This window comes from Astatotilapia calliptera, chromosome 6 (assembly GCF_964374335.1).
Source record: "Astatotilapia calliptera chromosome 6, fAstCal68.1, whole genome shotgun sequence".
NCBI lineage: Eukaryota > Metazoa > Chordata > Actinopteri > Cichliformes > Cichlidae > Astatotilapia > Astatotilapia calliptera.
In genome coordinates this window covers 18,678,401-18,699,821 of record NC_137427.1, presented here as the reverse complement: position 1 = coordinate 18,699,821, position 21,421 = coordinate 18,678,401, and the positions used below count along the sequence as shown (strand labels likewise).

Here is a 21,421-nt window from a genome sequence, read left to right as displayed (position 1 = left end):
TTTGATTGACTAAATCCAACTTCGGTTCAAACTACGTATAAAATGTAAACCCACTCACTAAGATAAGGTAACAATATGATAAGTTTAAAAAAAAATAACTGTCCAAGGTCTGATTCAACTCACTACTTACCTTAGCCAGGCCTGCCCGATGTGCACCCTGAGACTCCATATAAACCAGATACTTGTTGAAGTCCTTGAACTCTTCCATAGTGGGCCTGAAGGTCATAATCTTGCAGGTGGGGTTTGCAGCGGTATGCACCTCTGCTCCCGCCATCCTGCCACCTTACCAGGTAAAACCTGAGGAGAAAGAAAAACAGAAGATATTGATGATGTTCCAACATTAATGTGAATTTTGTATGAATTTTAAAATTCACATAAAAAGTATCTGTCAAAATACTTTACCCCTATACTGTCTATGGTTAGTGAAAATGCAGGGTATTAGTTAGTTATTTAGAGTGAATTTCAAGAGTGGCGCAACAAGAAGACAGATGGTTTTGCACCCCCAGCACCAAGTCTTGTTACAAATGCAAAATACAATGCAAAATGCCATTTAACAATTGTTCACCTCCTATTTCACTTTTTCCACACTCATCACAATGATATATAATTTCAAACAGCTTCACTATAGTTATAATGTTAGAAATTCTTTAGTTTTTCTGACGATTGCAAAAAATACAAATCGCATTACTAGAAGATCTTGTGCTCATTAGCAGGGTAACTGACTTGCGTGTAACCGACAGGTTCGCCACTAGATGGAGATAGAGATTCGACAACTGTGGATGTGATCTAGTGATCCTTTTGCTCATGCCAACAACCCTTTTCAGATTTTTGTCCCTTCCACCCATCCCACTCCCAACTCTGAGGTTCCTGTGTATCCAGACAAAGGATCAACGGGTGAAGCTGTTGTGTTTGTTTGGCCTTATACTTCTTTATAAGGCTACTTCACTGCAATCTACATTATATGCGACCCAATTAGTGGTATGCAACCTAATTATGTAATAGGCAATCACAGGCTGGAGCAAGTTTTCTGGGAGGGGAGTTAAAAAATGCTTAAGCACAATGTTTACATCCTTACTCTTTGTCGGGGTGTTAAAACAATCGTTTTAAAACCCTGCATAACCTATGTCTGGCATAATATACATATATATATATATATATATATATATATATATATATATATATATATATATATATATATATATATATGGATAAATATCTCCATTAAATCACAGCAGAATTGTACTTACGTATTAATAACACTGCATGAACGCTTCTGGCTTTGCTGATCTTTGTTGTCTGCCAACAAGCTAACTAGCCAACTAGCCTACGTTTTGTTAGGATGCCAAATAATGGCTGAACAAACAGCGCAGCTTGCTAGCTCGGCTGACTAGCTCGCTTATATTTAAATGATACCCACCGGCTTTAATTTAATGTGTGCTCGTGGGGCATTGCGGCTCAACAGTATTTGGTGCTAACAGTTAGAGAGGGCAAAGCATTACAAAGTGTTAAGTTAAGCCACCTATCGCGTTAGCTAACTTCTTACTGCACGAGTCAATGAGATTTAAATGCCCCTCACAAGAAGGCTGCACACAGGCCTGTAGCTACCCCCTTCGCCACTTTATGTAGTGCAGAACATTTCATCTAGCACTTCTCTACTGTTATGTGTTATGCAAGTTTAGCAACAGACCAACAAACAAAGCCAAAACATACACCGCGAGAAGTCCAGTTGCATGAGAGCGTGCCAACTTGTGTTTGTGGCAGTGCTAACGCTTAGCTGTTGATAGCTCGGCTAATTCTGCACAGGAGTCACGAAATGCACCCTGCTTTCACACAAACTGGCGCAAAGCTAGCTTCCTCTGCACAATTTTCGCCGGTATTTCACATCATGTCCGCATTAAAGTGTACAGGGTTTTGTTTTGTTTTGTTTTACCTTGATTTAGAAAGACTCGGGTCGTGTTGTTGTTTATCCCCTTCCTTGTTCGTACAGCTGATTCACATGACAGCTGCTGCTGATTCGTGCCGTGCAGAACGGCGGTGTCCCACACCGCCTCCACAGGCACGGCCGTGGTGCAGTAACCTATCCAGGCGCTGTGAGATCTGCGGATCGGGAGGCGAGCCCGTCAACTGGAACGCAGCCAGAGACGTAGGTAGTAAGTGCACCTGCATCCCCAGCGCTAAAAAGTCAAAAAGTGCTGGTCTAATATTTTGTCATTTCTATAGCTGCACCTTGAGGCCCAGAGGTGAAAGTTATTTTTGTTTTTAAAGCTATAAATAAATTAAAAAAAATCTGGAGTTAATTGTGCAATTTGTAATATCAAGGGCTAAAACAATTAAGCTTAAGTTAAATCCCAAAGGATTTTTTAATAGTAGCTTAACTTAGCCGAGGCTCTTTTAGGCATCTGATGAAAATAAGTTTTGGGTTGCCTGGTTGTGAGAGGTTTGTTAGGTTGGGATTTAATGCTCCAGAATTAGTACGGAATTAGTCATTTATGAATAATTGTACAAAAAAAAGTTATTTCGTGTATCCCCTGGACTGAGGAGAGTAGACAATGAGATTTTGGTGGTGGAAGGAAAAGGTACAAGAACGCATTTGAAGGAAGAGGATGACAAAGAAAAAAGGGGCAGCAGTACTGGAACAAAAGCAAAGGACACAGCTTATAGTGAGTTGTATGCAAGGCTGGACACTAAAGAATAGAGAACTTGTACAGGTTGACTGGCAAAGAAGCTGGTTAGCGTGATTAAGGACAGAGCTGCTAATGAGTGTGCTAGGACGATGGAAGGAGGAGCTGATGGATGAAATGTGAGACATGCTATGATGTATGGTTTGGAGATGATGGTGCTGACAAAAAAAGAGATGGGTGGAGCTAAAGAGGTTAAGCATTTCAATGGAAGTGAGTAGATCAGAAGGACAACTCAAGTTGAGCAGTTTGGAGACAAAGTCAGAGAGGACATGTGCAGAGGAGCAATATATTTGACAAAGGATGCCGAATAACAAGGTGCCAGGTAGGAGGAAAAAAGGAAGACCACAGAGAAGATTCATGAATGTAATGAAGGGGACATGCAGACAGTTGGTGTGACAGAAAAGAATGCCAGTGATAGGGCGATACTGAGTCAAATGAGCAGCTGATGGGAGGAGCAGAAGAAGGGAAGAAGATTGAAGTACTACCTGTCCCCATATGAATCTAATCAATAAAATCTGGGAAATTAATACTAATAATATCTATCTATCTATCTATCTATCTATCTATCTATCTATCTATCTATCTATCTATCTAGTTGTATTTGTCGTGAGAGCCTGTAGAATAAGAGCATGTAGGATCTGTGCTGCACAATTTAAATGTACAAAACTTCCTTGTGATTCCTTGTGTGTCATTTAATAATTTTTTGTGTCTGGGGTGATGAAGCAGTGGCTTAGGAGTGGCGTCGGTGGATGCAGTAACACTCTCTAAACTGTGGGGGTCGCCGATTGACTTTCTGCAAACATGGCTGCCCAGGATGAACTCAGTAAGTTTCTTTTTGGGTTATTGGCGATTCATATATTTTGTCAAATGTCGCACTCGTGGTTTCTAAAAACGTATCCAGGAAAATGCCTGATCCGCCCTGACAGTTGGGGTGTTTTTTGGTGTAACGCTAAAGCTTCTTGTAGTTAAAAACCAGGGGTAGGTGCGATAGCTAGCTACTAAGCTAACCAGAATGCTATCGTCAGGAGGCCGTTTGCCCAGTCATGGTCAAAAAGAAACTATCACGTAGGCTATTAATATATATCCATTTATGAAACTTTGAAAGTGCGCAGTAACTGCTAGGATATTCGGGGTATTGGGGATTTGACCTGCAGGATGTGACCTTAAGTGAAAAGCTAGTTGAATAATACAGAAACGATCAAATGCGTGAATAGTCTTGTCAGTTGTTGTAGCTAGCTGGGTGCTTGGTGAGCCATGCCAGGAGAAGGAAGGCAGGGCTGGGTGATGGTCGCACCAGCACAGCAGCTGACAGGACGAACTTATCAGCAGAACTGCAGCAACATGCCCGTGAGACCGTTTTAAGCATGCATGTTGCTCTATGTTAAACTGAAGGTCGTAGTCTTTGTGTTGCAGATACCTTACTACTGGGTGAGATACTTGAGTAGAAAGATATTGCGAAATTAGCCATGATGGGGCCAATAATTAGCGTGTGACAAATACCGCCTGGAAAATGAGTTAACAAGGGTGTTATATGTATTTTTGACAGATCAACTGGAACGTGTGTTCCTTCGCCTGGGCCATGCAGAGACAGATGAACAGCTGCAGGACATTATCTCCAAGTTCCTACCCCCTGTTCTCCTCAAGCTCTCCAGCGTTCAAGAGGGGGTGCGGAAGAAAGTAAGAAGGGTGTAGCCTGTCTCTGTTACTTAAGAGATTATAATGACTGCATTACAAGGGAGATGTGTTTATAAACTGCAGTATCATTACTTCAAAGTTCAGCCCAGAAAAAAATTATTTGAAGGTATAGCAGAGATATAGACTCAGTTCTCTAGATGCAAAGGTTCTTCAAGGAGCTTAGATCCCTTTTACTTTGTTTATGCATCTGTCTTATTTAACTACATAATAAAATGTGGAAACTGCGTATTCTCTGCTAGGTAATGGAGTTGTTGGTCCACCTGAATAAGAGGATAAAAAGCCGGCCTAAGATTCAACTTCCAGTAGAAACTTTGCTTGTGCAGTACCAAGACCCTGCAGCTGCCTCTTTCGTTACGGTAAGAATCTCATATTAGGATGTTTGCCATATAGTGGAGGATCTCGTGTTTGCCTTGTGGGCGTGATTGCCTTATGGGCCAATGAACATCGTTGGTAAGGTATCACACAGTTACCACATGGGATTTAATCAGATCAGTGTTTTTGTCCCTTTGTTTTGTTTTAAAAACACAATTTAATACACATGATTGAATTGACGTTTATGTGGGGTTTTTTTAAAATCTAGTTAGTGATCCTAGATTGACTTGTGTTTTTAAAAATTGGCCTATTATTGAGAGCAGAGTTTTGATGGTCACATTTATACGCAGAATTTCACCATCATCTACATTAAAATGGGCTACCCTCGTCTGGAGGTGGTAAAACAGTGTGAGCTAGCCCCGACCCTCATCACTGCCATGGAAGGAAAACCACAGCCACAGCAGGACAGGTAAGGGGATGTATCCAAACACCCATTTTGGATATGGTTGTGTGACATGTGTGTTAAGCAATCTTGAGATATCAGCTTATTATTTTTAATTTAATTTGTCTATACTCTATGTTCTCTCTTAGTCTGATGCACCTGCTGATCCCTACTCTTTACCACATAAAGTATCCTACTGACACCTCCAAGAGTGCTTCTCTGTTTAACCTAACTGAGCGGCCAAAGACAATGCACCTGCTGTTGGAGTTCATGTTAGATGTTTTACTGATGCCTTATGGGTGAGTTGACGATTCATAAGCGAATAAGGGTTGCAGACCTACCTCTGGTGAAATTAATTCCTTGCGAGAAGTATTTTTACCACAAATTGTTGACCTGTAGTGTCCTTCTCCTCCTAGGTTTGTGCTGAATGAATCTCCAACTCGCCCCGCTCCCTCCTCCTCCCAGGGTACTTCTGGAGATGGGACAGTGGCTGCGAGTAGTCAGGGTCTCCCACAGCCTCCTCCAGGGATGAGTGTTTATGCTGCCAAGAGGGTGATTGGAGAAGCCCAGTGGAATGCTGAACAGCTGGAGCAGGTATACAAACTGAACTGGGAGGATGAGAACTGGCTTTATATGTTTATCTGTTTGGAAAGGTAATATGCTCAGTGTTTGGGCAGGCCGGCCAAGTATATTTATGCCCATCTGAGTATGTTTGGTGACTTGTTTTTTAGGGGTGCAACGATACTCGTATAGATATTGAACCGTTCGATACAGTGCTTTTGGTTCGGTACGCATATGTATCGAACAATACAACATTTTTTATTTATTTTATCAACTTTTCTTCAGTGGATCTGCGTTCGACTACTCTGCCTAGGCTGCACTGTTGAGTGCAGTTCCACTGAGCGCAACGCAAGCTAGCAAGACAGAAGCTAAGCTTGCAACATGGCAACTGCCTCAACGCTACCTGAAATTGAACCTCCCCCACCCTCATTCAGATCTGGCGTTTGGAACTATCTTGGTTTTCATGTGAAGCATGACCCTGATGGTAAGCTTCACATGAAAACAAAAGTAAAACAGTATGTCAGATGTGCCAAGCAATGCTCAATTTGTGGGAACTAGTGCGTTAGCGCAGTTAGCTCGTTAACGTGTTGACGCCGTCCAGCCCCACGCACGGGGGGCGATCCGCGGTAACTCGTTAACGGAGATTTGCCGCGTTATGGCGTTAATGTCATTTTAACGAGATTAACGCTGACAGCACTAGTGGGAACACAACAAATATGACTGCACATTTACGCCGACATCATCCTAGTGCAAAGACAAGTGGAAGCAGACAAAAACAACAAGCATGCATGCTACAAACTTTACCCGAGTCATTTAGACAGCCGTTAGCACATGATTCTCCTTATGGGGACCTGATATGTTTAATATGCTGCTGAGAATATAGCCCAGAAGAAGCGTATAGTATAGCTTTTATTTTGGAAAGAGCCATTTCTCTGTAATAAACTCTCTTTTCCAAAGATGAGTGATTTCTCCATCAGATAGATTTATTTTGTTGTTTCAGCAACATTAAGTTTAAAAACTGTACTTTTGAGTTAAAATATATATTTATAATTTTAATAAATGACAAATTAAAAAGGCATGAACATTTTTTTTGTATCGAAAAAATATTGAACCGTGACACCAAAGTATCGAACCGAACCGTGAATTTTGTGTATCTTGCACCTGTATTGTTTTTGTCTGTCTGTGTGGATAGCTCAATGTCCTGTTGATTTGGTAGATTTGGTCCCCCTTGCCAATGTTTTGAAAGTTCAGTTGTTTACCAACTAATCTAGGCCATCCCAGTCTTTTGCTAGTCAGGTGACTTTAATGACAATCCTGAATATCATTCACTGTCATTCATTGGAATAGTGCCCAACTATACCATTGTGCACTGCAGTTAACAAAGACAATCCCTGGGTTTCATTGTAACTGAGTTTCATGTTCATCAAAACATGCAGTAGGTGGATAACTATACTGAGATCACAGATGATGCAGAGAATGACAAAAACGACCAGCTGCAGTTCAGCACTGTGCATTTGAAGTCCATCTGCAGGCGTAAAGAGTAACTGGAGATGATTATTGCTGTACACATGCAGTGCTTGTGCCTCCGCTTGTGGATGCATACAGGTTATCGGCACAAAAATATTCAAATCTGCGGGAAACACTGATATGGAGGGGTTTTTTTTGTAAGGCAAATCTTTGAATAGCTTCTAAACATTCAGGTTAGAATCAGTTATGTCTATAAATTTTCCACCTTCACCCCTAATTTGACTGTTTGGTATAATTTCTTCAGAGCAATTTCTTCTGTAATGTATATTTTTTAATATAAATGTGGACGGTGAAGCACCATGTGGCATGTTTACTATGACTAAATAGTTCCTTGTTGTGTACTTGGTTCCAACAGTGTAAACTGGGAATAGTGAAGTTCATTGAGGCAAAGCAAGTCCCAGAAGTGGAGACGGTGGTCCACCTGGTGGTGGCGTCAAGTGACACCAGACACAGTGTGGCCACTGCAGCTGATCTGGAGCTGAAGAGCAAACAAAGGTAGGCCATGAAACTTGATTTATGTCTGTGTTTGTATTTGCATCACCAAGTCCTCCACTTTTAAGTGCTCCTTTTGTCCGGTAGTTTATACAACTTAACAGTTTCCTAGATTTTGTAAAAATAATTTTTAAAAAGTCAGACTTTTTCAAGTATTTCTGAGGAGCTGAATAAACTGTCAAACTGTCATTCCTATCATTAGTAATGCACTTGTTTTGTAATGTTTCAGCATCATCGACTGGAACAATCCTCTAATTATCAACAAGATGTTCAAAGTGTATCTGGGGGATGTCCCTCTTAAAACAAAGGTTTGTCAACTCAAACTCAACATTTAAACTCTCTTTTTTTTAACATAACCTGTGAACATAAGTATTTTCTTGACCCGTAGAAATGTAAAATCCCTTTATATGTATACTGTAGGGGGGCGGCATGAAGCAAGAGCTGAAACATGAGCCAGTAAGCACAAGAGTTAAGCTGAAGATCCTGCCGCATCTTCTACGCTCACGTCTGGCTGCAGAGTGCTTTCCAGCTAATATCCAGGTACGATCTGTGATGCTTCTGGCCATGTTTTCTTTTTTTATTCAGTGTGAAGTTTGTTTTAGTGTATCCAGATAACTCTGATATATGGGTATTTTTCAGGTACTGCCATGCAAAACAGTAAACTTTCCAGATTTTCTCACTAGTTTGCTTTCTGTCCTCTGTAGGTTGTTTATGACGGTCTGTTTGGGGCCAGCACAAACAACAAACTGCTGTCTCTCACCCTACAGTTTGTCCATCATATCTGCATGGTGTAAGTCTTTTCTTCGTCTTCCTACAGATACATCTGTCTTCATCAGTGTGTTTCAAGTAATTAAAAGCTGATTCTGTCTCTCTGATTTTTCATTAGATGCCCTGACACTAATAAGCCTTTAGGGCTAATGTTGCTTAATGGTCTTACCAAGCTCATCAATGAATACAAGGAGGTAAAATGCAAGACATAAATAATGTGAAGTTCATACAGGGTCGCGCACTTTAATTTGAAATATACTTACTGGGAAACACTTGTCTTTGCAGGATCCTAAGTTACTGTGTGTTGCTTACTCTGCTGTTGGAAAGCTGTCAAGGTATAAGGAAATAATGAACTATTTCTTTATTTAAACATTTCCAGTTTTGCATTGTATTTCAAATGATGTAATACAAAATATCTCGGTCCTCTGTTCTAGTCGTATGCCTCAGCTCTTCACAAAGGACATTGCACTTGTGCAGCAGTTCTTTGAGTCCATGTGTAAGGTAGGGGAAAGACGTTGCAGTGAAAACTGAGTACCAAGCAACTAATGCATTACAAGATATTGGCACTCACAGTCCATATAAAATTATTGCCTTAAACTCTATTCTTGTGCATCTGGTATTGAAATTTCTAAAATTCCTCTTCAGGAAGAAGCTGATGTCCGTCTAGCTATTCAGGAGGCTTTGTCTATGATGGTTGGAGCTTACGCTAACCTCCAAGGAGCACTGCTCAACCTAATGGAGGCCCTGGTGGCTGCATATATTGGAAAGGTAAGAGGCAGAACTGGTAGAATAAACTTTAATCTTGGTGGGTTTAATAAGTAGAAATGAGGCAAATCAAACACTCGTATAGTTCTTTGTTGTTTTTTGTTTTGTTTTGTAACAGCCGGAGGTGCAGGTTCGCCAGGTGGCCATGAAGTTTGCCAGCACGGTCTTTGCTCCTGATCATGTGCCATCAAGATACCTACTGCTGCTGGCTGCTGGAGACCCGTAAGTTTGAAAAACACAGTAATCTTTCGTGTGGTGGTAAATAAATGACAAGAACACACAGTAAACATTTTACTGGGTCATGAAATTATTGATAGTACAAAGAAGAAGCTTTGAGCTTAAACTAAAATGTGTCCTAGGTGTACTTACCTGCAGAAAAGCTTGAAGTGTCTTATTTTTCTGTGTTGTAGAAGAGAAGAGGTGTCTGGGGAGGCCCAGAGGGTGCTGAGGGCTTTCCATACCAAGAGCTCAGAGAAGGAGGGACCAAAACCTATGCCCTCCTTTCCTGATATGGTGGCTTATATCCAGGAGAAAGTGAGGCTCTGAGCATGTTCTCCAAGTTTCTCATGATGGTGTTTTTACTAAGACGTTTTAAATCTTAAATCTCTGCACTTTTGTCTTTATTAGGCCGCTCAGCGAATCAAGACTCCAGCTAAGTACATTGTGGGAACTTCCACAATTCCTTTCAACCCCTCTGCATTTGGCGAGGTAAATATGAATTTGTTATGACCTCACGGCATCTATTAATCGTGACACTGGCCCATCTTATAGTCTTATACCTCTTATACCTGTGCTAGATGCTTGTCTTCTAATCCGTCTCATTTCCGTTTCCTGTTGTCCCAGATCATGCTCTACCTGAGGATGTGTTTAGCCCACAGTGCCGGGGCCATGCCCATGTCCACACGCTTGTCAGACATGCAGGATGATGCCCCTGCCATTGGCCGCTATGTCCACACGCTGCTGTTTTCTGACTCTCAGCCCTCAGGGTCAAAGGGCTCTGAAGCAAATCCTGTACATGTCTACATGGATCTTCTGCAGCAGCTGCTCTCTGCTGTAGGAGGTGAGGAAGCACTTAGTTATTAAACAATCAAGCAGTTTTTGGAACTTTTTTTTTTTTGCTCTGAAAATGTGCAGTGAATATTTAAGTAACCAAAAAATCTCTTGACTCTTAAAAATTGCAAGTATCTTCTGTTCAAGAAGACTGTCTCCTTGATAAAAGACTGCAAAATTCAGTTTGTGCTTCATGTAAATAAGTTGTGTTCCTTTAAGAATCCATGTGCATTTCCAGGTATTTATGTTTGTCAGGAAATTGTACTTAATGTAATAATCTCTTAACAGGAATCCCTGTCATGTACTGTTTACTGGAGGTTGTGTCTGTGTGCCCGGAGAAACTGGCTCCCAGATTTGCTGATAAAATCGACTGGATTAAAGTGAGTATCATAAATATGTGGGATGTTAGTGCCAATATGGGTATTTACTATTTCACAAATGAGACAGATACCAGATAATCCAGCTGCTCAGCTGTGTTGTGATATTGTAAAACCATCAGCCTAGTGCACATTTTACAGATCTCATCGCTGTAATAGCAGATGTTTTTTTTCCCCCCAGAGTCTGATGAACACAAACAAGGAGGACATGAGGGAGCTGGCAGCCCAGCTGTATGCTGTTGTGGTTTCGACTATGACTGGCAACGAGTTGCAGAAGGCCGTGCAGAACCTCGTCAAAATCACCAAAGACAACCACGTAATGCCACTTTGTTGCTACACAGCCGTTCGTAGCTTCATTTATTTTATAGCTGTGAAAATTTACCTTGCATTAATGTTTACTTGCTTTGTCAAATCACAGAGCCCTGAAACTCAGCATGGTGCCATCTTGGCTCTTGGCTATATGGTCGGAAGGAACATGAGCAGGAAAAAAGCTGCCACATCCATTGATTCGACAGAAAACATGGGGCAGCAAATGAACATCTCTTCCCAGGAAGATGATGAACTTGCTGCCATGGCAACAAAGACAATTGGTATGTAATTATTTCACATCAGCTTCATTCATTTACTGATTTGGTAACTGTTGGAGTACCAAAAACTGATGCTAAATTTTATTTTGCCTATACTGTAATGATTATACAGTATTTTTTTTTAAATTCCTTAGTTTTTAGTTGACAGTTTTAAAGTTTATATCATAAATAATGATTCGCTTCTTTGTATGCTGTTTGATCCATTTTTGTTCATGTTCGTCAAGGTTCCTTCCTGGACAACAGCAGTGCAATGCTGGCTATAGCAGCCTGTACAGCTCTGGGGGAAATTGGGCGTAATGGCCACCTGCTGATCCCTGCAGAGGGAGAGGGCTTGACTAAACTCTCTGTTGTAGAAAACCTGCTGGCCCGCATTCCCTCTGGCAAGGAGAGTACAAAGGTATTCTAGAAATCTAATCGAAAAAATGGCTACTGAGAGGCACTTTCCAGTGATCGTTACTGGCACACATTATATCAGTGGTTTATTTGCACTGTATAAATTAATGTCGGGTCCTTAGATTTTCTTGCCTACTTTTTTATCTTGATCATCATGTTTGTGTCTTTGTTCCAGATGAAGGAACGAGCCATCATGACCTTGGGTTATCTGCCAGTGGGAGATGAAGATTTCCCTCATCAGAAGAAGCTGCTGCAGGGACTTATGGACTCTGTAGAGGTATGAAACATACTGATGGATAGTACATTTTTAAAAGACTAGGTTCAAATGAACAGGTGTAATTGGTAGCTTAAGGTTTGTTTGTTTTTTAACATTTTACTTTTTGAGGTCAGGGTAATGAATCGGGCTGTATTGAGGTGGTTATTTTTGCACAGATATGCTGGTATTGTCTCTAAACATTTCTACTTGAGCTGTCACTCGGCTTAACAACTCGTTGCTGGCAGCAGTACTCAAGTTTGTTTTTTTTTTACATTCTCAATCTTTCCAAGGCCAAGCAGGTGGAGCTACAATTCACAGTAGGAGAGGCCATAACAAGTGGTGCAGTAGGGACCAGTTCTGGAGCTGCCAGAGATCCATGGACCTGCACCGAGGACCATTACACTCCACCACAGAGTACATTTCTAAAATGTAGTCCCAGCTTGTATTGTGCTTTTAACATTTTTTTTTTTATCTGTTAATGAATTTTGCCATTTCTGAAGTTCACACTACTCTGATTTGGTTCTCCAGTATAGTGGCACGCTTACTGTCCACTCTGCATGACCATATTCAGCTTTATACCAGCAGTCGTCCTAATGAAATCCATGGTTATCTTTTCTGTCTGACATTATTTTGAATTTTCTGAGCATAAATTCACCTGCAGCAGTCCATTTTTATCTAAAAGCTGAATGTTTTATCCACAAAAGTTTTAATTTCCACTTTTTCCTTTCTGCTGACAGATGTAAAAAACAATGATGTGGTTCCCTGGGTCCTTAACGCCATCCTGACCAAGTATATAACCAGCCAGAACCCCCACGTCCGGCAGGCAGCCTGCATCTGGCTGCTTTCCCTTGTCAAGAAGCTCAGCCAGCACAAGGAGATTACGGTGTGTATTTTTAACCCCAAAATTGAGACTCGGGGTGAAATGTAAATTAAAAACAGAATGCAATGATTTGCAGATCTTGTGAGACCATAGAAAACATATCAGATGTTTGAAATGTGAAATTGTACCTTTCTGGGAAAAATATTCATGTGCCAAAGTCTTTAGTGTGCAAATTTAATTTCTTTATGCACGTATGTCAAATACCCGTAATTTTGTTTCTCTTCTTTAACTCTTACAGTCACATTTGAAAGAGATTCAGGGGGCCTTTATCTCTGTTCTCTCAGACCCTGACGGTAAGATCAGAGTCAAGTCTAAGTGAACTGTTTGATCAGCTCATTACTTGCTAGCTTTGTGCCTGTGCACTTCCTCACGCTTCACTCTTCCTCTTTCATTCAGAGTTGAGTCAGGATGTGGCATCTAAAGGCCTTGGTCTGGTCTATGAGATGGGGGGAGAGGGTGACCAGCAGGAACTGGTGTCCACTCTTGTTGAAACGCTCATGACTGGTAAAAGGTGAGTGGATGGTTGGGTTGAGTACAGATTCAACAGCTTCAAGCTTGTGCATGAATGAGGGAAAAATCTAGAAACAGGTTTATTGTTTTGAAACAAACTGTTAGACCGTAGTGCATGTTGAATGAGGTCCTCCACATACCCAGCTGAAAGCTAAAATGGTCTAAAGATACAGTTAATTTTATTTTTTTTACTGCAAGTGTTGATAAGTTTGTGTACAGAATAAAAAATTAGAAGAAATGGGAATGGAATATTATGGACTCACAAAGATGCTGCTCAGTTTCCTGGGTTAACCCTTTAAAACCGATTGGAGCGGGCACGCTCCGTTTTGTGCAACTACTTTAAAATCCCGGTAGCTCTGCAACCATGTGAGCTAGCGCAATAATTTTTTTTGCATATGAAACTGGAGGAGTTGTACTTACATCTTATGCCATCAGCTTGTCCTCGGTCACAGTTTCCTTCCACATAAAGCTTTGCAAAAACTGCATACAAAGCGCTTGCAGCAACAAAAACATAATATTCCAGAAACACGCCTTGCCGATCCGATCAGCTGTTCATAACACTTCCTACGTTGGAATAGACGTCAGCGCGAACTATCGCATGTCCGCCATGACCTGCCCGAAACCGGAAGTGACGTAATTTTTGCGGAAATGTAGTTTTTATTACCGTCAGGGCCTCATGAGCCTATACTGGTGTTTTTAAAAGTTATGTTTGACTTTATGACTTTCTGTGTTGTTTCTGGGATGCTTAGGACTCATATTGCACTGCTGGAAATATTTTATTTTGATATATATGCTGTTTTTGCACTATAATATTTATTTTCGTTTTTTCTGCAGTGTATAAAAATTGGTGTTTTTCAAAAATAAAACTATGAAGACACTCAAAATAAATTTCCTGTGGTAGGAAACTATTTTGTGCAACTTTTCTGTATTTACAGTTTTGAGGGATAAGCCTCTTAAATTTCTCTAACTAGAAATATATGTTTAAAAAAAAACAAAACGATTTTCAATTTTTTTGTAGTTTATTGCACTTTTTTGCAATTTATGTAATTACTATGCACTTAATGCATACATATTATTAAAATTTAGGCTGTAATGGTTGTAATGATGTATAGCAACTTGAAATGCTCCCAAAAATGGCTCCACAGCATGTAAAAATATAATATAAGCTCTGGCGGGCTTTGTTCTATGGTAGGTCTTAAAGGGTTAAGACCTCTGAATGTATCTGTTTCACAGAGCTGACTGACTCGACTTGGATCATAAAGCAGTGGATTCACAAAATGTTTAAAAAAGAAGTCTAAAAATAAATAATTTAAATGGTCCATTAAGCACTGTGGGAGGACTAATGATTAGCTAATGTGCACCATGGGCAGGATGAACACATGCATCGAGCTTCTGTCAAATTTTGCGCTTTTAAAAATAGAACAAAAGCAATATATTGTTGTGGGTGTCCTTCAGTTTCCACCTAAAGTTGTGCTCGATCCAGGCAGGTTTGTTGGTCTCCAGTGGTTTGTCAGGGAAACTTGAAATTGTGATTGAAACCAGTGTTAAACTGAAGAAGGACAAAGATTGTAACAAGCTTACAATCGTGTCTTGCATTGGGCTAATTGTTAAATCATTATTTATTTTTTTTTGTAAACAGAGTGAAACATGCAGTCTCAGGGGATACAGAGGTGTTCCAAGGAGAAGGTTTGGGGAAAACACCTGATGGGTAAGGCATATCACCTCTACTGGCATTTTTAGCTCCTATTTCAGTGAAAGTGTAATAAATATATTCATGCTTTTTAAAATGTATTTAATCTTTGTGCTCAGTTTGCACACATTCACCCTTCTTGGCCTACTTCTGTACATAATCTGTATTCATGGTTTCTGGCAGTCACGGTTTGTCCACATACAAGGAGCTGTGTTCATTGGCCAGCGACCTGAACCAACCAGATCTTGTGTACAAATTTATGAACCTAGCCAATCATCATGCCATGTGGAACTCTCGCAAGGTATCATGTTTGTATTCACCAGTTTTTACATCCGTGACATCCATGCCCCTTCCAACCTGATCATGCCTATCCTCCTTTCAGGGAGCAGCTTTTGGTTTCCACATGATCGCAGCTAAAGCCGGGGAACAGCTGGCTCCATTCCTGCCTCAGATAATTCCTCGTCTGTACCGCTACCAGTTTGATCCCAACCTTAGCATTCGCCAGGCCATGACAAGCATCTGGGATGCTTTGGTCACTGATAAGACCCTGGTAAGAGCTGATTGTTGTACATTTGCATCCATTAAAAAAACAAACTACAGAACATTATTTGTCTTTAGAAAAAAAATGGTTGTAGACATAGTTGTTTAGTTACATGTGCCTGCTTGCTTGCTTGTTCTGATTTATTACAGGTGGATAAGTATCTCAAAGAGATCCTTCAGGATGTGATTTCTAATTTGACCAACAACGCCTGGCGAGTGCGAGAGTCCAGGTCCATGTACACTTATATTAAAAAAAAATAAGATCATCAGCCTTGGCTTTTGACTTTGTTAACTTGCATTAGAATGGATGCTTTGTTAATAATGTTTGCAGTTTGTTTAGAATAAGATTTAAAGGCTAAACGTTTATGTGAATTTTTCTTTCAGCTGCCTGGCCTTAAATGACCTGATTCGAGGCCGTCAGGCTGATGACCTTATTGATCACCTGGCAGAAATATGGGAGACCCTGTTTAGAGTCCTTGATGACATCAAGGTAGGAAGGAAGTGATCAGAGATCAGTGTTTCTTTCATTGATGTGGCACAAAGGTTTGAATTTGTTCACTGATGCATAACAAAAAAAATAAAATGTACATTATTACAAAGTAAAAAAAATTTCTGTTTAGGAGTCTGTGAGGAAGGCTGCAGACCTAACACTGAAAACACTCAGCAAGGTAAAGCTGTTTGCCACAACTTTGGCCTGTGTATGTGTTTGTGTGTACATGTGTGCTTGTCTGAGTACCTTTTCTCTCTCCAGGTGTGCACCCGTATGTGTGAGTCTACAGGCTCTGGAGCCCAGAGAACTGTGGCGGTGATTTTACCCACCCTACTGGAAAAAGGCATTGTTAGCAATGTCGCAGAGGTTCGCTCACTCAGGTAATATCTTGGTTTGGTTTTTCCTCTGTGGCAGTCTTTTAATGTAAACTTGTGCTTTAATTCTAGTTTTAATTCTAGTAAAATGTTTTAGTAGTAGTACCTTTCCGCTTTTCCAACATGGCACGATGCTAACTTTAATTCATCATTCGGTCATCACGTTACCAGGTCGTAATTTTTTGCTGTATAATTGTGTGTTCTGTTCTCTCAACAATCTCTTTTTTTCCAAATCAGTATCCAGACCCTGGTGAAGATCAGTAAGACTGCCGGTGCCAGACTAAGGCCCCATGCTTCCCGGTTAATCCCAGCTCTGTTGGAGTCCCTCAGCACTCTGGAGCCTCAGGTCCTCAACTACCTGAGTCTCCGAGCCACAGAGCAGGAAAAGGTAACCTCAGCACTCGCCTCCATAAAAAATCGAAGCCTATAAGTTTATTAAAAGTTGTCATGAGTTATTATTACTCTACTTCTAGAGTGCCATGGATGCTGCCAGACTAAGTGCTGCCAAATCCTCTCCAATGATGGAGACTGTTAACATGGTAAAAAACAAAACAACCTTACTAATTAATTAAGTAGATGTGTCACAAAGAGGTGCCTTATTTAAAGTGTTACAAAAGCATGTGACATATATTTTGCTGTCTTTGTATTCAGTGTCTGCAGCACCTGGATGTTGCTGTTCTGGGAGAACTGGTTCCCAGACTCTGTGAGCTGCTTAAGAGTGGAGTAGGTTTGGGCACCAAGGTAAAAAACACAGTTATTTAGCTTTCTTTGCATCATCATACCGATCTTTCGTACATTTGCCTTTTTTCCACACAGTGGCTCTTTCCTTTCTTTTCTTTTTTTTCTACCAAGGTGTTCCAAGTTTACCTGCTACTCTTTGTCTCTCCTCACAGGGTGGCTGTGCTAGTGTAATTGTTTCCCTCACAGTGCAGTGTCCACAGGATCTGACCCCACACTCAGGTACAGGACAAGTTTGAATCTGTTCATCTAGTTTGTGTATTGGATGATGGAAGTGTGGTGTTAACTGTGATAACTGTTTTTGTTTCCTCAGGTAAACTTATGAGCTCCCTGCTGAATGGCATCCATGACAGAAGCACTGTAGTACAGAAAGCTTATGCCTTTGCTTTGGGACACCTGGTCAGGGTGAGCAGCAATTGTGATAAGTAATCTTGTTGATGATTTAGAAATAATGATTTGTTAAAGTCATAAGGACATCTGTTTTCTCCCATCAGTCAGCAAAAGACAGCAGTGTAGAAAAACTACTGCTGAAACTCAACACCTGGTACTTGGAGAAAGAAGGTGAGAAAGTAAAATATGTCTATATTTCTCCCAGCTGCTCTATATTTGAAAACACAAGAAGTTGGTTTACTAAATTCAGTGCTAGCTTTCAGACTCTGCTCTTTGTGTTTTCTTGCTCCCAGAGAATGTGTACAAGTCATCCTGTGCACTGACAGTACATGCAATCAGCCACTACAGTCCAGATGTGCTGAAAGGGCATGCGGGAGTGGCCCTGCCACTGGCTTTCCTGGGCATGCATCAGGCACCGGGTCCTGATGAGGACAAAGGAGAGAGCCATGATGCCACGCTGTGGTCTGAGGTGTGGCAGGAGAACGTTCCAGGTGAGGAAAATCCAGACAGCATTAATGAAAATTATGCATTACTGATTAATCTGCTGCAATACACTGAACATATAAAGGAAACAAAGCAAATCTTCCTGTTTTACAAGGTTTCTGTTTTACCAACTAATCCTTTCAGCTTCAGATGTGCTGTATATTTGTGATGGTGTCTTTTTGTGATGACATAAAGATTTAATTCTGTTTCCACTTCTTTAAACTTTTTTCTAATCAGGAAGCTTTGGAGGCATCAGACTGTACATGACCGAGCTGATTGCCATCACACAGAAAGCGCTGCAGTCCCAGTCCTGGAAGATGAAGGCTCAGGGTGCAGCTGCCATGGCAACTGTTGCCAAGGAACAGACAGGCTCACTGGTGGCGCCACACCTCGGCTTGGTGCTGACAGCTTTAATGCAGGGTCTATCTGGGCGCACGTGGGCTGGCAAGGTAATGATATGTAATATACCTGAAGAAAACAAGAAAGTGTTCATTTTATTTTTCTATTTTAAACTATTTTTGTTCCAGGAGGAGCTTTTGAAAGCCATTGGATCTGTAGTGTCCAAATGCAGGTAAAAAGTCTCTCACAGCCTTTTCTTTGTATGTTTTCTTCCAAGTACATCACAACATTTCTTGTCACACTTCTTCCATTTCAGCACGGAGCTACAGAAGCCTTGCAGCGGCCAGCCCACCATCTCTGAGGTGTTGGAGGTTGTGCTGAAGGAATGTCGTAAGGAGAATCTCGTGTACAAAATTGCTTCTCTGCGCTGTGCTGGGGACGTGCTCCACAGCAGCCAGGAGGACCGTTTCGCCGACATGGCAGAGATCCTTTTCTCTCTAATCAAGAAGGTTGAAACCTCCCTACTGCCTCTTGAATATGAATATTAAAATATTGATGCCATATTTTGCAAAAGTCTTTTAATGAACTCAACCTGTCTTAATAATTTTACAACAGAGCAGTCCAGAGAGTGGTGTTGGATCCCCAAGATCACTGGAAGACGACGACGACGATGATGATAAAGATGTGAAGGAGAAAGAGCTGCAGACCGAAGCTATTATTTGTGCTTTTGAGACTCTTGGAAAAGGTTGGCCAAGAAAGCCCGAGACTCAGAGTAAGTTTATTCTCACAAGAGACAAAACTGAACCCCAAATTTGTTTTGACATATTGTATATGGCATTTAAAGAAATGGGAATGTAGGACCAGCTCAAAAATGTTGTCCCCTTAATTGACACCATTCTTTCCCTTTGTCTACTTTTTAGACGTATTATAAGCCACTACATGTATCTTGGATTTTTAAGTTATCTGGCAGAACTTCCACAAATTTCTTACCACAGAATGGGCAAGAAATGTGTTTGAGCTGATTGAAAGATCTGCAAGTAATGTTCTCAACTGTGTGTGTGTGTGTGTGTGTGTGTGTGTGTGTGTGTGTGTGTGTAGCACGTTTCCAGGCAGAGGTGTGCAATCTGATGTGCGAGAAGCTTAAGCTGAGCACCTGGAAAGTGCAGCTGGCTGTTCTTCAGTCTATGAAGGCATACTTCCAGGGGTAAGCAGCGAAACAAAGAGAAGGTGTTCGACTGGCTGTGAAGAAAAAAAAATGATTAAAAGGCATTGAGCTGTTTTTTCGTTGCAGGTTACTGCTGCTAGAAAAGGGTAATGACGACTTGAATTCATTGTCAGAGATTCTCACAGAGACCTGTGCTGCTCTCACATATCCTTTAGGTAAGCCCTTCACTACGTCCTGGTACTTTGTTTTATAGTTTATACGCATGCGTTTCATGCCCAACTGTGCTGCTTTTCTATCCAGAAAACAAGAGTTACTCCTCTGTGAGGACCGAGGCCCTGTCAGTCGTGGATGTGATCGTCAAGAGAACTGGAGGTAAATATCGATTCCTGCTTATATACAAGCATGTATTTTGTTTTTCAGTTTTATTCTTGGGCGATGTAGCGTTATTCTTTTTCTAGCATCTCCATTTGATCATAAGGTTTTACAGTAGTGAGGTTTGCTCTGAATTAAGGTTCAGACTTGTTCCACATATGCATAAATGACATTTGTAAAGCCTCAAACACCCTGAAACTTGTATTATTTGCAGATGATATGAACGTGTTTTGTTCAGGTCAGAGTTTACAGCAGCTTTTAGAGGGAATCATAACAGAAAAGAATAAGTTCAAATGTTCTTTGATATGAACAAATAGTCACTAAATTTAAACAAAAGAAAGATTGTGTGGTGAGGGAAGAGCTAAGTGTAAAAAAAAAAAAAGTATAGACAGCAATGAGGAGCATGTGTAGTCTTAAAGCACTATATGGATCAAGCAGAGTATTAAAAATTGATGTGGTTGTATTATACATTAAAAATTGATAATTACATATTATAAAAAGGAACACTTTTGGATTGCTTTAGTTAAAGAATTGTAGATCGTGTGTACATATTCGTGTTTGAGTGATTTCATGTTTTGATTTTTTTTAATGTGTGATTACATTTATTACTCATATGTTGAAATAAAGATTTGATCGATTGACTGATGATATTTCTGTGCTTTCTCTGATATGAACAGAGAGTGAACAGTGGGATTGTGTGTCTGTGAAGAGCCGGGAGCAGCTGCAGCGCTCCCTGTCGACGCTGCAGTCCGACAGCAGGCCTGATTTGCGGGATAAGGCCCAGGAGCTGCGCAGACACATCCAAAGCCAACCTTGAGCGCACAGCGGCAAGAACATACAGCATCGGTGTCTCTTTTTTTCCTTCTTCATCAGTGACCATACATTAGCACACTTCCCCGACCTCTTTGATGCTCTGAGATTCACAAATATCCCACTCTATAATAATAATAATTCCCATGAGCTGCAATGCTGGGTTGCCCAAGAGACTCCCACCTGTTTATGCAGACTGTTTCATGTTTATGGCTGGCAAAGCTTGAAGAGACTAACAAACCTTGCTCTACATCTGCACTCAGTGACATGTTGAAGGGCGAGGCTGTTATCGTAACTTGTTGAGATTTATTTGTTTAAATGGACAGTAAGCTGACGATAAATGATATATAAACCAGTGTGTTAGGTTTGTGGACACTGTTTTCCTGTAGCCCCAATTTTGGGAGCTTTACTGCTGTCGTGGGTTTGCCTAACATTGGAAACTACAGAAGGTTGCGCACCTTAGTCGACAAGGATGGAGGGGGGGGGGCTTTTCAGGGGTTGTGAACACCATCACTGCTTAGTGGTGAAAGGACGGGGGCTACTGGAGAACTCTTGGGATCTTAAAAAAATTAAGGTTTTTTGCCTGATGGATGAGCAAGATGTAAGGCTATTTTGTGAAGTCTTTTAAAAACAAAAACCTGCTGTCAACTTCAAAGAGATGCTATAGTTGTTTGAATTTGTCCCTGAATAAATAAAATCCCCTTAATAATTTGCACCAATTACTCTTCACTTAA

General features: G+C 40.8%; 2 protein-coding genes across 11 annotated transcripts in view; one reads left to right on the top strand and one right to left on the bottom strand.

Annotated features, from left to right (window-relative positions):
- kdm4c (lysine (K)-specific demethylase 4C) overlaps window positions 1-2,065 on the bottom strand; it is a 30,750-nt gene extending 28,685 nt beyond the window's left edge. For 3 of the 7 annotated variants that reach the window (XM_026170778.2, XM_026170783.2, XM_026170781.2), the window contains exons 1-2: window positions 1,931-2,062; window positions 131-297 (exon numbers count right to left, since the gene is read on the bottom strand). In XM_026170778.2, the coding sequence (XP_026026563.2) occupies window positions 131-274 (144 nt within the window). In that variant the 5' untranslated portion in view covers window positions 275-297; window positions 1,931-2,062. Of the gene's footprint in view, window positions 1-130; window positions 298-1,247; window positions 1,269-1,930 lie in introns of those variants that run through there. The other 4 variants (XM_026170782.2, XM_080302898.1, XM_080302899.1 and 1 more) reach the window with 3 other exon arrangements.
- ecpas (Ecm29 proteasome adaptor and scaffold) lies at window positions 2,017-21,402 on the top strand. 4 transcript variants are annotated; one of them, XM_026170775.2, is made up of 50 exons: window positions 2,017-2,143; window positions 3,408-3,504; window positions 4,228-4,358; window positions 4,616-4,732; window positions 5,039-5,157; window positions 5,280-5,429; window positions 5,547-5,724; window positions 7,574-7,713; window positions 7,940-8,018; window positions 8,131-8,250; window positions 8,415-8,500; window positions 8,597-8,672; window positions 8,764-8,813; window positions 8,913-8,979; window positions 9,124-9,246; window positions 9,362-9,465; window positions 9,654-9,777; window positions 9,871-9,951; window positions 10,087-10,303; window positions 10,582-10,673; window positions 10,852-10,986; window positions 11,089-11,260; window positions 11,482-11,654; window positions 11,826-11,927; window positions 12,197-12,335; window positions 12,644-12,789; window positions 13,025-13,079; window positions 13,183-13,297; window positions 14,936-15,004; window positions 15,170-15,287; window positions 15,369-15,536; window positions 15,677-15,756; window positions 15,911-16,016; window positions 16,147-16,194; window positions 16,278-16,396; window positions 16,628-16,778; window positions 16,864-16,929; window positions 17,042-17,131; window positions 17,284-17,350; window positions 17,442-17,533; window positions 17,623-17,689; window positions 17,812-18,009; window positions 18,239-18,450; window positions 18,529-18,572; window positions 18,657-18,849; window positions 18,956-19,112; window positions 19,439-19,544; window positions 19,632-19,720; window positions 19,806-19,877; window positions 20,555-21,402. In XM_026170775.2, the coding sequence occupies exons 2-50, from the start codon at window positions 3,483-3,485 to the stop codon at window positions 20,692-20,694; spliced, it is 5,565 nt and encodes a 1,854-aa protein (XP_026026560.1). In that variant the 5' UTR covers window positions 2,017-2,143; window positions 3,408-3,482; the 3' UTR covers window positions 20,695-21,402. The 4 variants fall into 4 exon arrangements, with proteins under 4 accessions (XP_026026560.1, XP_026026562.1, XP_026026558.1 ...); XM_026170777.2 differs by lacking the exon at window positions 2,017-2,143 and having other exon boundaries at window positions 3,405-3,504; window positions 12,197-12,320; XM_026170773.2 differs by lacking the exon at window positions 2,017-2,143 and having other exon boundaries at window positions 3,405-3,504.
- Window positions 21,403-21,421: the final 19 nt, after the last annotated feature.

Excerpts from the sequence above, each read along its gene's own strand:
- ecpas (XM_026170775.2), top strand. The coding sequence starts at position 3,483 with ATGGCTGCCCAGGATGAACTCA. Across the intron at positions 18,010-18,238 it reads GTGGCAGGAGAACGTTCCAG|GAAGCTTTGGAGGCATCAGA; the intron begins GTGAGGAAAATC and ends TTTTCTAATCAG. Across the intron at positions 18,451-18,528 it reads GGCGCACGTGGGCTGGCAAG|GAGGAGCTTTTGAAAGCCAT; the intron begins GTAATGATATGT and ends TTTTTGTTCCAG.